General features: G+C 38.6%; 2 protein-coding genes across 2 annotated transcripts; one reads left to right on the top strand and one right to left on the bottom strand.

The window, feature by feature from the left end:
- Window positions 1–2,047: 2,047 nt before the first annotated feature.
- Window positions 2,048–9,534, top strand: LOC119780019 (olfactory receptor class A-like protein 4). Its single transcript, XM_038279894.1, has 4 exons — window positions 2,048–2,311; window positions 8,422–8,685; window positions 8,958–9,203; window positions 9,322–9,534. The coding sequence occupies exons 1-4, from the start codon at window positions 2,048–2,050 to the stop codon at window positions 9,532–9,534; spliced, it is 987 nt and encodes a 328-aa protein (XP_038135822.1).
- A 2,714-nt stretch (window positions 9,535–12,248) lies between these two features.
- Window positions 12,249–13,432, bottom strand: LOC119780018 (olfactory receptor class A-like protein 4). The gene is made up of 2 exons (XM_038279893.1): window positions 13,340–13,432; window positions 12,249–13,253 (listed from the first exon to the last, which is right to left on the bottom strand). Exons 1-2 carry the CDS (start codon window positions 13,424–13,426, stop codon window positions 12,249–12,251), a joined length of 1,092 nt encoding a protein of 363 aa, XP_038135821.1. The 5' UTR covers window positions 13,427–13,432.
- Between the last annotated feature and the right edge of the window lie 253 nt (window positions 13,433–13,685).

Here is a 13,685-nt window from a genome sequence, read left to right as displayed (position 1 = left end):
AAGGTTGTTTTAAGGACATTATCTGACATGCACTATGCAATTTTGCAATTATGCAACATTCTGAAGCAGCCAGGGGGGGATTCTGCATGAGCCAAATAGCCGAGACAGGACCAGTCGTCAAAATTTTGGTGTCGCTCATTCGATTTCATCCTGGACACTACAGAAAAGGGGCTAAAAGTGTTAAAAACCGGAATTTTCCTTTAATTTTAAACAAATAACTTACCTTGGTTTAACTTCAAAACCCTTATTGTTTATCCTTTTTATCACTTTCGAGAAGTTGATATTCATTAAAGTTTTGTTAAGTTAGGATTATTATTTGTTTTATTTATTTATTTTGGGTCTTTTTTTGTTAAAAAAAAATGTTAATGCTAAAAATAACTTTCTACCCATTTATTGTTTTATTCAACATTAAATCCCGGGCCTAAAAAAGAGGGTAACCCTGACACCCCACTCCACCCAATAGTGTTTTTCTCATTATGGGTTCTAACCAGGCAGCCCCAAACCAGAAGCTATATGTGTCTCCTCCTGTGTTTTGTAGGACTGCTTATGAGACTTCCCTTTAAAACCTCCATTGATTCCTATGGAGAAGAGCAGCAGCTCTCCTCTGAGCTCCCATTGCTCAACAAGACACCTCAATACTTAAACTCCTTCACTTGAGGACTTACATCTTTACTTAAAAAAAAATTTAACCATTACCCAGTTCTGCTACTTTATCTTTATAAAACAGAAGGACCTTCATTATGTCAGGGATAATTCTTGCCCAGTTTTGATGCCATTTTACTAGCGTGTTGACCTGATGAGGTAAGTACCTCAACAATCAGTTAAGTAATAATGGACCTCGCCCTCAACACTCGCAGTAAACAGCATTTACCTCCTAAGTGAAAGGCACATAATAAAATAATGTGCAACGAAGACTTTATCAGGACTTTTATACATCAGAGCTTCAAAGTTCTACCAAGCTACTAAGAAAAAGGACCTGACAATGTCCTTATTCTTGCTGGCTCTCGTTTTTATGTATTACATAATCTAAGCTAGTTTGTTGTGAATATATGGTTTCACAGTTATTGGCACAACCAATATCAGTATAAGTGTAAAAAATCCATTGATGCTATTTATTGTGTGGCTGTGGCTTTGTTGCATTTTGAAAAACTTACTTCTTTAACTTAGTTTTTCTTAGTTGTCTGTGTGAGATTATTTTACTGCAATAAAGATAAATATTTTAAGGCTATTTTAGAATTTCTTGCCAGGCACGGCAATAAATGCAGGAAAAGTTGCATCTTTATAACTGAGAAACAAGCTCCCGTGAAACAAAAAAGTTAATTAACTGTTCTAATTATGCTTATTATTACTTTTTTGGAAGATTGTTTATTTGTTAAGTAATACCAACACAAGAAATACAGTCTGAGAAAAGTTCTAAATTCTATTAGACTTCAAGAAAACATTTATGAAAGTGCATGCATGTGCACAGAAATAGCTAATCTTAACGTCTATCAGGGTGACCATACAAGGAGTAAAACTGTAAAGTAACACATTCTGCCATGATTTGATTGATTTAACTCTTGTATTTCATTAACTTGCACCTTCAAATCTAAAGGCTAAAAACTGTTTTTTTATGCTTTCTCTGCCCCATTTTGAGTTTGAAATATAGAGGTAAGTGTCACGAGAAATCATTTTTTTGCACCGATGTTACTGGAGGGATCTTCATTTCTTGTGGAGTGGAAAGATTTCAATTAAGTTCAGTTAAAAAAAATACTTTATTAATCCCAAAGTAACCTAAATGTTGTAATAACTTTTTTGTTTTGTTTTTTACCAGTTTTTGTAGGTGTTTATAGCCCTAGGAAGGAGGGATCTTCTGTATCTCCCTCCAAAGAGGGAGAAATCTGTTGAGCTGATTAATTCCCTCAGGCTTTACATATTTATAGGTTTCTTGGAAGGGTTACCTGAGTTGCGCCTGATTACTAGACAGTCGCAATGAAGGTGGAGCCTGATTTGTAGCGCGATACTAACATTGGTTCAGAAAAAGAGGTTTGACACAAGGGCTGATGAGATGGAGCAAGATACAACCACCAAACTTGTGGGGATGGGACTTCGATCCCCTTTGTCCCCCGCACAGAGCACCTTTTACATTATATTTGTGGTTCTGGGAATTGTGGGTAATACCATTGTATTTGGAGTCATTGGGAAGAGTGTGATGATGGACCATGGCGGAGGACGTAACTCAGACCTCATCATTGTTAATCTGGCAGTGTCCAACCTCATGGTGTCTTTAATGAGGAACGTGCTGCTTATCTTTTCAGACCTGGGCTATAAGGTATGAACTGCTAAAATAAATATTTGATATGTTGATTAAGAACACCAGAAATTAGGGCATGCATAAGGAGCAAGCCATAAGAAAGGCTTTGACTAGTTGAACAAGCTCTCTAAGTTTGCACTTAGCGTTGAGGTAAAATTTTTAGATACCCTGCCTGAGTTTGTATAAGTGAGTCTATTTTTTGAACATAAACAATCAAAAAAATGAACTGGGTTTAAAAAAAAAAGGTATTTAATCCTTATTGCATTAGGTCAGAATTATTGAATGTCTTGTGCCCCTTATACTGATATTAATGTCTCTAAAGTTTTACCAAGACCTTACACATTTTAGCTACAGTATCAACAAGCTTCTCGCATCATTCTGTAAGGTTGTTGGTCAGATTTTTTCACCTTTACTTGTAGATTGTTTATCTGACTTTTTTTTTTTTGCAAAGTGAGTTTCTTTATATTGCAACGTTAAAAGAGTGCTGATCAAATAAAGACTTATTTTATACCAAAGATGCAGACAGAACTGTTGCTTTGTGTGTGCAACTTCTTGAAAGCCATGTGTACCTTGATGGTCACTGTTGTAAGTTGTATCCAGACTCAAAGAAAACATTAGGAACAAACAACTAAATTACCATGACCCCTTCAGCAGTTTGGATGGTAGAGAATCATCCAGTGTTTTACCATTAGGACTAAAGCCTCTGAAAGGAGGAAAAAGAAAGAAATTTACTGTAAAATTAAACAAAATCGTTTTTATTTGTCACTCGCAATGGAAGTAACATTCCCTAAACAATATATCCTCTTCGTCAACAATGTCTTTGTCAAGTTTTAGATCCTTATCGAACCTACCCTCTATCAGAACTCAAACGCAAATTTTAGCCCCTGTTCCATATCCCTTTACCTTTGGTGGAGCCAACAATAAGTAGGATTAGAACTCTGGACTGATGTAATGAATCCAGAAAGCCTCTAGCCTTTAGGTGGTCATTGCATGACAGAAAGGCACATGGATGATTCTTGGGACTACAGCCTCACAGAGAAGACCTTCTAATGATTGAAACTATGACAGGGGCCAGTGCCTCCTGTGGAACTAGGGGATAAACTATTGTCCTGGCGATTTTATTTTGTAGGTTGGTTGGCTGGCTGGATGATTGGTTGTTTTTGTGAGGCGGATAAAACTTTTGGTTCCTGCCCCACAGAAAATACACTGGCCCCAGTCTGCCCCCCCTGGTGAATTTGGTCTAGAACGACCAATTTGTGCCTCTGCAAGGCTTTCTTGGTATCCTTGCTACTCAGCTCCTCACTGGTTTCTAAGCTCCTTTGTAATCCCTAGGCTTCTCCCTGAAATGTCACTGGATCTTTTGTTGGTTCCTGTGTCACCTCCATAGGCCTCCTGAACTCTGGGGCTCCCTTTAACAGCCTCCAGGCCTTCTACCTTAATTGATCGTATTCATGACATTAGGAAATAGGAAGTCATAGATTACCAATAAAACTGTCTATACTTTGTGACCATAGTAAGTTAAAGTATAAAAAATAATTTGGGTATACCTTTTTTATAGATTTTTTTTTCAGTACTAAATTAGATTAAAAAAACTGTTTAATATAGGACAGCACTGAATAAATATATAAAAAATGTTGGCTTTTTTTTAAAGTGTTTTGTGATATTATGTGATATTATGATGTGAAAGACTGTTTTAAGGCTTTGAGGAAATGTTTATGAATGATGCCAGAGAAATGTGAAGCTTTTTGTATTTAGATATCACGGTGCAATAAAGAAATAAACCATTATATACATTGATTGGCATCTATTGTGTCAATTTTAGATGTTGTCAGTTGTTACTTTTTACCTGGTTTTAAAGCAGTTCTAGTGTAAAAATAACAGGGGAAAGTCCAAAAGAGTTTATTTCTTATTCAATTTTAAGCACACTAGGCATCGATGTAAGTGTAAAAATCTGTCTGCAAAGATCTCTCAGGCTTTTGTTGATCAGCAAGTGTATGCGTGCAGTAACCCAAAGGTCCTCGCTTCCTTTAGGGTGATGGGATAAGGAATAAAGTCACAACCCAAGCACATTTTGCATGGGGAAGTTGATTAATCTCTTGTGTTTCATTAACATACACCTTAATCCCCCTAAGGTTAAAAACATTGTGATGCTTTGTGGCTTTCTGTGGCCCATATGGAGGCTAAAACACCAGTAGGTGGAACAAAGAAGGTCATTTTCTTCTATGATGTCACTGACAGGATCTTTAGTTTGCAAACACATGCGGTATTCTTGGAAAGGTGAGCTGATTTAAACATCGTTGGTAGACATTCACAATGAAGGTAGAACTTGATTTGGATCGAAGTAGTAACATGGGTTCAGATATTAAGGATTTTGACACAGTGACTGAAAATATGGAGCAAGAAACAACCACTGAACTTGTGGGGATGGGACTTCGCACCCCTATGTTCCCCGCACAAAATGCCTTCTACATCCTTTTGGTGGCTATTGGAATTGTGGGTAACGCTATTGTGATTGGAGTCATTGGAAAGAGCGTGATGATGGACCGTAGTGGTGGACATAATTCGGACATCATTATCATTAATTTGGCAGTGTCCAATCTCATGGTGTCACTTGTGAGAAACGTGCTGCTGATCATTTCGGACTTGGGCTTCAAGGTATGAACTGCTTAAAAAATTTGATTTTAGTGATTTTAGGGTTCAAAGCAGCTTATTAAATCTGGGATAATAAAAAAATTCAACAGCTGAAGATATTAAAGAACTCGGGGACCAATTTTATTTGCTCTTTCGGTATAACATCTTTCCACATTATATTGATGCTTTTTCTGAAGACCTGCTTAAGTTCTCTTGAATTAGTACAAGCATTCTTTACTGTTGGTGTAAATTTTATTTTTACAGTTAAAAATCTATTTCCAAAGTTTAATGATAATAGAAAAAACATTAACATATATTTTTTTCATATATTACTTTATAAAAAATTACCAGCACTATATTGGCAAAATAGGACACACTCAAAAGACAAAAAAATTCATACAAAATTTCTGCTGTAGTGGAATTTTTTTCTCTGATCCACATAACGTTAAAATCGAAATACAGGATCAAGTAAAAATTGTTGTGCCATTTATATTTAGTTAAATGTCCCTTATCCAACTACCATCAACCACAGCTTAGTAGAATACAAATAAAATATAAAAGTACCACTTCTTAAACACAGTTTTTACCTAAATGTAAAACAGTATTTTGTAAAAAAAAAAAAAAAAGTAAGAAAAAAAGACATCCGAAGAACACAGTAAATGATTCAAGCATCTGATTAAACATTTAGACATTAAATAATCTAATGTACAAAAATATATCTTCAGGTACCTTACCCTGCTCTAAGAACAGATACCACCATTTGTGGCAAACACAAAGTTTTTGTTTTACTGATTCACTAAGGAAGTATGCACCATCTGACAGGATGAGTCCGCTTAGTTTAAAGCTGAGGCACCCTGAAGATCAGGACTCTTGGACTTTGGACTGCATATGGGTGATTCTTTAACTACGGGCACTTTTATGTCCTTTAACCCTAACCCTATTAGGAAAGGGAAGAACTTTAGCGATCTTTAAACTTGGACTGCAGGGTCTCTGGTGTTCACAGATAGCATAGAAGCAGGTTAAAGGGATGAACTATGTGGATATTGTTTTTTCATTTTATATTTTGCTTACATGTTCCTGCTATTGTGCTATTTCATTTTCCTGCCAGCTGCTTGCCAATAAAAGGTTATATATTTTAGCATGCGTGTGGTCAGTACATTAATAAGTTATGTATTTCCTGAAGGTATCCTTTGGGTGTGGAAGAGCTATATGTGTGAGTTCTTTAGGATAAAATAGGAGGTCTTTTAAAGATTGCAATAGCCAAAACTTAAACACCATCCTAGGGACCTGTAATAGTCAATTAAAATTACAGATCAGTTTTCCAGCTGTTAATCAGGCCAAAGCCGTACGGAATTTGGGCAGACAGGAAGATAATGGACTTGTCAGCCACTAGATCATCCACCTGCTTGTTGTAAGAGGGTGGGGCCTAAAAAAGTAAAGATAGTGAAATAGTTTGCGAATCCGATCCCCCACCATAACGATCTCTCAGAGTCCTGTCTTGAAAAATATATATAAAGGCTTATGGGTTTCTTGCTACTACAGCTAGAAACCACTGATTATCTTCTGATACTGATTGATAATCTTAATGTCATGATGACTAGCACCCGAACCTTTAGAGACACATAAAGGAAATGACTAAGTCTGTCAAGGCTCAGAACAGAGAACCCAGTATTCAAACAGACAGAATGATATCTCAAAAGGCGCTTATGAGAAACAACGGATCTGTGGTGAACAGCTAGGGCGTCTAAGGCGGGAACCTCTGCAGGAAGAACAAACAGGTTAGTGACCACATCAATCTGGCAGAGGCAGATTATGAACCTGTGAGTCATAAACTTGGTCTTAAAGTTCAGGCCGTGCCCAGAGGACGAGAGAGATTCCACCCGACAAGATGCAGCAGTCGATGCCCAGAGAGTCGCAAACGTCGAAGTTCCGAAGACTGAAGAACAAGCAGGAGATCAGATCCAAGCAGATGAAGGAAGGCAGGAAAATTCATAGGGCAAAGCCAAAGACGGTGTCAAGGAGGTTCACAGTAGTCCGGGCCAGAAGATCAGAGATCCAAAGAGGTACCAAAGGGGAATCCAGGTCGGTGTCAGGAAGCAGTTCCAGGTGCGGTAAACAGGCAGAATCTAGCAGGAGTCTGAAGACAGGTTAGGCTAACAGATCAGAATAGGAACAGGCAGGCTCAGAGGTCCAAAGGCAGAACGGGTCAGGATCAGGCAACAGAAACAATAATATACACTAGGAAACTCTCACCAAGAAGTAGTAACTCTCCCACAGGGAAGCAGCATTTAGTTCAAATGCTACACTTATCTGGAAAAAACTCTCAGAAGACTAAAAGCCTCAGAAGTGCTGAAAGCCTTTTTTACATTGCTCCCTTGATTTTATGTTATTACATCATGTTCTACTCACCCATAATAGTTTTGTGTCAGTTGGAGCTGTTTCGAAGATATTCGGTTTTGTAATCCAAGTAACGTCTTCCTATGGGCAATGATTTGAAGGCACAAACTAAACTGTTCATAATTTAGTCTTTATGGTACGTCAGCATTCATGTAAGGGAATCACTGCCCCCCAGACATCCGCGGTTATATTTTTTGTATTTCTATTTTTTAAAAACAAAGCGGAGTGTGTATGACGTCATCCGCGCGCACCTATCATTCATTCATTCTCTCCACTGGACTACTGCTAGTTTTACTCACATGCCTGGAAGATGTCTAGTGCTACTACCACAGATGATCTCGCTCTCCAAATGGAATTGAACGATTCAGAATAGCTAGCCGAATGAATAGAAGGGGTAGAGCATAGCAGCCTGTGGCCCGGGCAGCCTGTCACAACTCCAGTCCAGCGTGCGGATGACATCATACATGCGTTGCTTTGTTTTAAAAAATTATAAAAAATATAACCATGGATGTCTGAGGTACAGTGATTCGACTACATGTTATGAATGCTGGCGTACCATAAAGAATAAATTATGAACAGTTTAGTGTGTGCCTTCAACTCGTTGCCCATAGGAAGACTAGGAAGACGTTACTTGTTTATTACCAAACCTAATATCTTCAGAACAGCTCCAAATGACACAAAACTAATATGGGTGAGCAGAACATGATGTAATAACGTAAAATCAAGGACCCAATGTAAAAAAAAACGGTGTTCCCCTTTAAGTCAAAGTTAAAAACCTATTTGCTTAGAACTGCCTTTGACTGTTGAAGTCAAACTCCTAACTATGGTATTGTTAGTTTAAGGTTGTGGTCCAACTGTTTTATGTGTTTTTAAAAATGTTTTTTTTTTTTTTTATCTTTAATTGGTTTTTAAAATATAAAATTGCTATAGTTTGATGTCTTTAAGGGTGATTAGAAAACATGGCTAGTGATAGTTTACAGACATAAAGTCTAGTTGTATCTTAATAAAGGTCCACAGTGGATATGGTCTTATTTTGTGCATTGCTCAGTGTTCTCCCAGAATGCCCTTAACTCACCCAATAAAAATGTCCCTTTTTCCAGCTGTACTCATCCAAAGGATGGTGTCAATTCTTGATGGGAGTTTGGGTCTGGCTGCGATCAGTCAATGTGTGGTCAACATTCTTCCTCAGTGCATTCCACCTCCATACTCTGAGGCGTGTGGCTCCGACAATTGGAAACATCCAAGGGCCGTGGAGCACCTATAGGACACTTCTGTTGAGCCTGGGCATCATTTGGATTTTAAACCTTATTTACTCCATTCCTGCTCATATCTTCTCCACTAATGGCAATGAAAACACCACAGAGGTGAGACACATAATGTTCTCCCCGTATTACATGGGTCCTCCCCTGGTACTAGGGTTTCCTTTGATAGTTTAAAACACAATTTTTAGGTTATTTGCCATTGTTCTTTGTCCTGTGTCTCTGTCTTTTTCTGTGGTGGTATCCTGCCCTGTGAGTACCCTTGCCTCTCTCCCAATGACTGCTGGAGACAGACACCACCACCCTACTGTTATGTAGCAGTACGCATAGATTTTATTAATGATATACTTCCCTATTTCCCTCTTCTCCATTTTCAGACCTTGATGTTAGTGAGCAGCACTACTCGCCCCCTGCTGGGCTGTGTGTGGAACTTCCCAACGAACTACACTGGCCTAGCCTATGCCACCACATCTATGGCCATCCATGAAATTTTCCCAATAATTTTGATGGTAATCACAAACATGACCTCTCTCTACACACTCTACACTCACAGCCGGTCGCGGAACTCTGTTCAGGAGGCACCTGTTATAAAGCGTGTTCCAGCTGAGAGAAGAGCTGCCAAGGTGAGACATTTCTTGATAGATGTGCCTGAAAGAGTATGGCACAGTAAATAAACCCTCCTTTTGCAAATTTTTCTCTTGCACCTTCCATAATTCCAAATACTTTGTTTTCCTTTCTTAGGTGATTCTTGCGCTTGTCATGCTCTTCATTATATCTTGGGGAACCAGTATAATCTCTGTCAACTATTTTAACTACAACCGAGGCTCCTCAGTTGAGTATCTTTTGGTCATTGCTCGCTTTGCAAACATCATCTTCATCGCCATGTCTCCTGTTGTTCTGGCATTTGGACACCGTCGGCTTCGTTCTTGCATGAAGTCTTCTGTCTCTGACTGAAGTCTGGATGAAGAACACTTTAAAGAACACTTTAGGCCTGATCTTCTGAAGGTGTGCATGTCTTAAATAAAGTGCAAAGATAATTGCATGCGCAGAGCAGATCTTCAAAGAAGATTCAAAATGATTTGTATTTTGGCTGTGTGCCTTAATCAAGACACAAGCTAAGGATATGCAAATGTTCTGTAAATAAATATCTGTGATCATTGTTGCCACAAAGAAGACATTGCTACAATGGATTAGAGGGAGTAGAGAGAGATTCTGTGTGCATGTAAACATTTGGACCTTAGAAAATAACAATAATAAGAAAGACAAAACAGGCCTGCACAGATGATGGGACAGCAGACATTCTTACAATTAAACCAAACAGCAAAACAATGACTGCACATCTCTTTACAACAGGGATTTCTTTCTCCCTCAATTTAATAAAACATAACTCTGGCTGCACGAAGCATGGTTATGTTTACTACAAAGTGAACTACAAATATTATTTAGTATTATCATTGTTGTTTATTTAGTAATGATGATTTCACCTCCATCTCCAAGGCTTTGGACCTCATCTTTCTTTTATAGCCACTTTCAAAATACCTGTATAACACGCAATCTGCTCTTTGTATTGCCAGAACCAAGTTAGTTTGCAGTTCTTATCATTTAAGCAGGAATTTTGTTAGGTCACTTGCAACATGATAACTTGTTGGATGTAATAGAAAGAAAAAAAAAGTACATGCATTTTTACCACCTTTTTATATGGAATCTTTGAAGATCAGGCCCTTTGTGCAGCTGGTAAAAATCCCAACATTTTCCCGTAGCATATTGTCATGTTACCCCATAGAGTCCTTGCTAAAAGTATTTGTTAGAGTGGATAAAATACCCAGCCAAGGCATCCACGCCACTTAAGTTTCCATAATGTTTTGTCCCGTATTTGTCTTTGAAAGAAAAGATCTGAAAAGTAAATATGTGCTTTGTTTTTTTTTATGTGTTTTATCTGTTTCTTGTTCTCTCATAAACAAAATCTAACACAGTCAGTTATCATCAAAACTCACTTAACTAGTAAAAAAAAGTATCTCTGTCTTCCATTAAATCCAGTATAATTGAATAGTCCAATAATGAAAGAAAGAGGTTAAAAGCTGATGGCAACTCTGGGGGAGCATCTGAGATCCAAAGCAAAGACGTGATCTAATAACAAAATGATCTGTTGCACTCAAAAAATTTGGCCTTCATGGAAGAGTGTTAAATAGACAATGTTTGGTGAATGACAAGTATGAAAAGGGATGTTCAATGTATACAGCGGGTGTTCAATATGCCACCATGTCAAGAGGTGCTGTTGATATGACATTTTCACTAGATGCCTGTAACGATCCATGCAATCCACACATACAAAGAAATTAAAACACAGATGTCAAGAAATGGTTTAGGCCATATAAAATGAATGCAAGTCAATGAAATGTCCCCATTTGTCATGAAAACAAAGCTGTATGTGAGTGTGTGTGTGTGTGTGTGTGTGTGTGTGTGTGTGTGTACCTGTCTAGCCCTCAGAGTGAGAACAATTTTTCCAATTTCACCATCAAATTGAGGACCAGTTGTGAGGATATATATTATTATTTTATAATGGTTAGGTTTAGGGCTAAGGTGTCAATTGATTAGGATTAGGGTTAGGGTGATGTATGCATTTGTAACGGTTAGGTTTAGGGTTAGTTTTAGGGTGAGGGTATAGAAAGGGTTGAAAATGACTGAAAATAAACTGAAGTGTATGGGAGTCAACGCATGGTCCTTACTACGATGGCAGAAAGAGTATGTATGTATGTGTGTGTGTGTGTGTGTGTGTGTGTGTGTGTGTGTGTGTGTGTGTGTGTGTGTGAGTGTGTTTGTGCATGGTTGTCTGTCTCTGTAATGTCCAGGATGTACTCCGCCCCTCATACATAGGCTTCCAAAGAAAGGCACCAGCCCCACAGTGACCCTGACAGAATAAGTGGGAAAAGAAAAAAAAATATCTTCATCTACCTAATCCTCAAAAAGTGAAGTGATGAAAATTAGAATTTTGTTAGGAAAAAAACACACAATCACTAAAGCTTAGATAAAAGCAAAGCTATGACTCCATCTTCCTCATGTGTCTTTTGCCAAATAAGTTTGAACAGCTGACACATTGTGGTTTCAATAGTGACGGTTCTTGTTTGAATTAACTTGTGAGTCACTATTTTATTAGACCCACAAACAAAAATACACCACACATTTAACAGTACCCTTTTACTAAAACAAAAAAACAAAAAAACTGTTAAGTTTTGATCATACAATTATATTATGACTATAAATATTTAACCCTCGGATATTAGCTCAGAGGGTCTATTCATGATATATATATATATATATATATATATATTATATATATATATATATATATATATATATATATATATATATATATATATATAGCAGTTGCTTAATCTGTGAACATAAGTGGATATGCCAAAAAGTATTTGAAAATTACATTTGGCTAACATTATTTTTTTTTAAGTGCTTGTGTAGCCCTGTGTTCTCTTGCCCCATTGGTAAAGAGCCATTTTACCCACAAACAAATCTGCCACTGGACTAGGTGATAGTTAGTGTGCAACAATCTTTACAAGTGACAAGAAACAAAACTTTAAAAATTGTTCTGGTTTTTTTTTCAGATTTTATTTTAACAATTGCAATAAATGAATTATCAGGATGTTTTACCTTCATTATTTCTGGTGCTTAGCTTTGCTTTTAACCTTTATAACCTTAACCTTTTTTTGAGCCGCAAAATTGTTTTGCTTTCCGTCTGATTTGGGGGATTTATTCACACTTTCAGTCTCCTGACTGTGAAGGACGTTGGTCCAAACCAGAATCATGTTCTTGATTTTCCTCCTCAGCTTCCCATGTCCCAGAGCCACTACAAGGGGACTTAATCCCACAAAGAGCGATGCAGAGAAGTGAGCCACAGTTAGCAGCCCCTCAGCATGATGTCCCCCATCATGGTTGTAGTATGTCACCGCGGCAACCTGCAGAACCCAGCACACCACAAAGAGGGACACCAGAGACATGATTACATGAGCGGCCTTACGTTCAGTGGACACATGTTTGTCCAGCTCCCCGTGGCTTCCTGACTCAGAGCCTGAGGTTATAGCTCGAATGTGCTTGGCTAGAGAATGAAGAGTTGCCAAGTTGGTGCAAACCATCAGAACCAGTGGCAACACCTCATTGAGGGCAAGGGAAGTAGACGCAAAGGCAGAGCCTTGTTGCTCAGAAGGGAACTCCCAAACACAGCCTAGAAGAGGTCTTGTAGTGCAGCTTATCACCATGAGCTCCACGGTGGCGTTGCTATGAACATGAGTAGTGAACAACAGTGCAGGGACAGAGAAGGCTAGGTTAGCCCCCCACACGAGTCCGAGTACCACCCAAACCCTCCGCCTCTCCCTCTGTAGCGTTAGAGGTCCAATGTTCACATGGTGACGCCTCAGGGTGGTGCAGTGGAAGATGCTGAGCGTCAGAGTCACCCAACAGCCCACGGCTCGCCACCACACCCAGAGCAACATGAAGACCCTGCACCACCCCGGAGACAGGGACACGTCCAAACCCAGATCCGATACGAATATGGGAACGGTGCGGAAAAGAGAGGTAAGAAGGTTGGCCAGAGACAGGTGCACTAAGATGGTATCGGAGGGAGGGAGTCTCCGAGATGGACTCTCCAAAGCAGATTGAAACACCTGATAGAAGAAATGAAAGATGCTGATGTCAATCACATAAAAAAGTCCCACTTAAACATAAAAATATTAAATACTTGTTCTCCTACCACATGGATGACCAAGATGTTTCCCAAGATGCCAGAAAACACCAAGAGTCCAAACAAAATCGCATCTACAGTGAGAATCTCTGACATGGCATCATCCTCTTCAGGGAGACATAGATAAGCTTTCCTTTATGGCAGGCATGGATCAGGAGGGATACTTTGAGGCTATGCACACAGTTCAGCTGCCTCTGCTGACTGTCAGAGTGTTTTATATATGTTCATAGACACAAATGATTAAATTCAACGCACATGACCGGATCTCTGCTGACCATGCTTCTGGTCGATTTAATTCAATACATCAGCATTTTCCATGTTTTCATCCTGTATTACAGACCAGCTGGACCTGCAG

Source organism: Cyprinodon tularosa, unplaced genomic scaffold (assembly GCF_016077235.1).
Source record: "Cyprinodon tularosa strain WSP-4 unplaced genomic scaffold, ASM1607723v1 ctg154, whole genome shotgun sequence".
NCBI classification, from domain to species: domain Eukaryota; kingdom Metazoa; phylum Chordata; class Actinopteri; order Cyprinodontiformes; family Cyprinodontidae; genus Cyprinodon; species Cyprinodon tularosa.
Note: the sequence above shows the minus strand (reverse complement) of the source record. Positions and strands in the feature narration are given on the sequence as shown.

Excerpts from the sequence above, each read along its gene's own strand:
- LOC119780018 (XM_038279893.1), bottom strand. The coding sequence starts at position 13,426 with ATGTCAGAGATTCTCACTGTAGATGCGATTTTGTTTGGACTCTTGGTG. Across the intron at positions 13,254-13,339 it reads ACATCTTGGTCATCCATGTG|GTGTTTCAATCTGCTTTGGA; the intron begins GTAGGAGAACAA and ends TTCTTCTATCAG.
- LOC119780019 (XM_038279894.1), top strand. The coding sequence starts at position 2,048 with ATGGAGCAAGATACAACCACCAAACTTGTGGGGATGGGACTTCGATCC. Across the intron at positions 8,686-8,957 it reads GCAATGAAAACACCACAGAG|ACCTTGATGTTAGTGAGCAG; the intron begins GTGAGACACATA and ends CTCCATTTTCAG. Across the intron at positions 9,204-9,321 it reads CTGAGAGAAGAGCTGCCAAG|GTGATTCTTGCGCTTGTCAT; the intron begins GTGAGACATTTC and ends TTCCTTTCTTAG.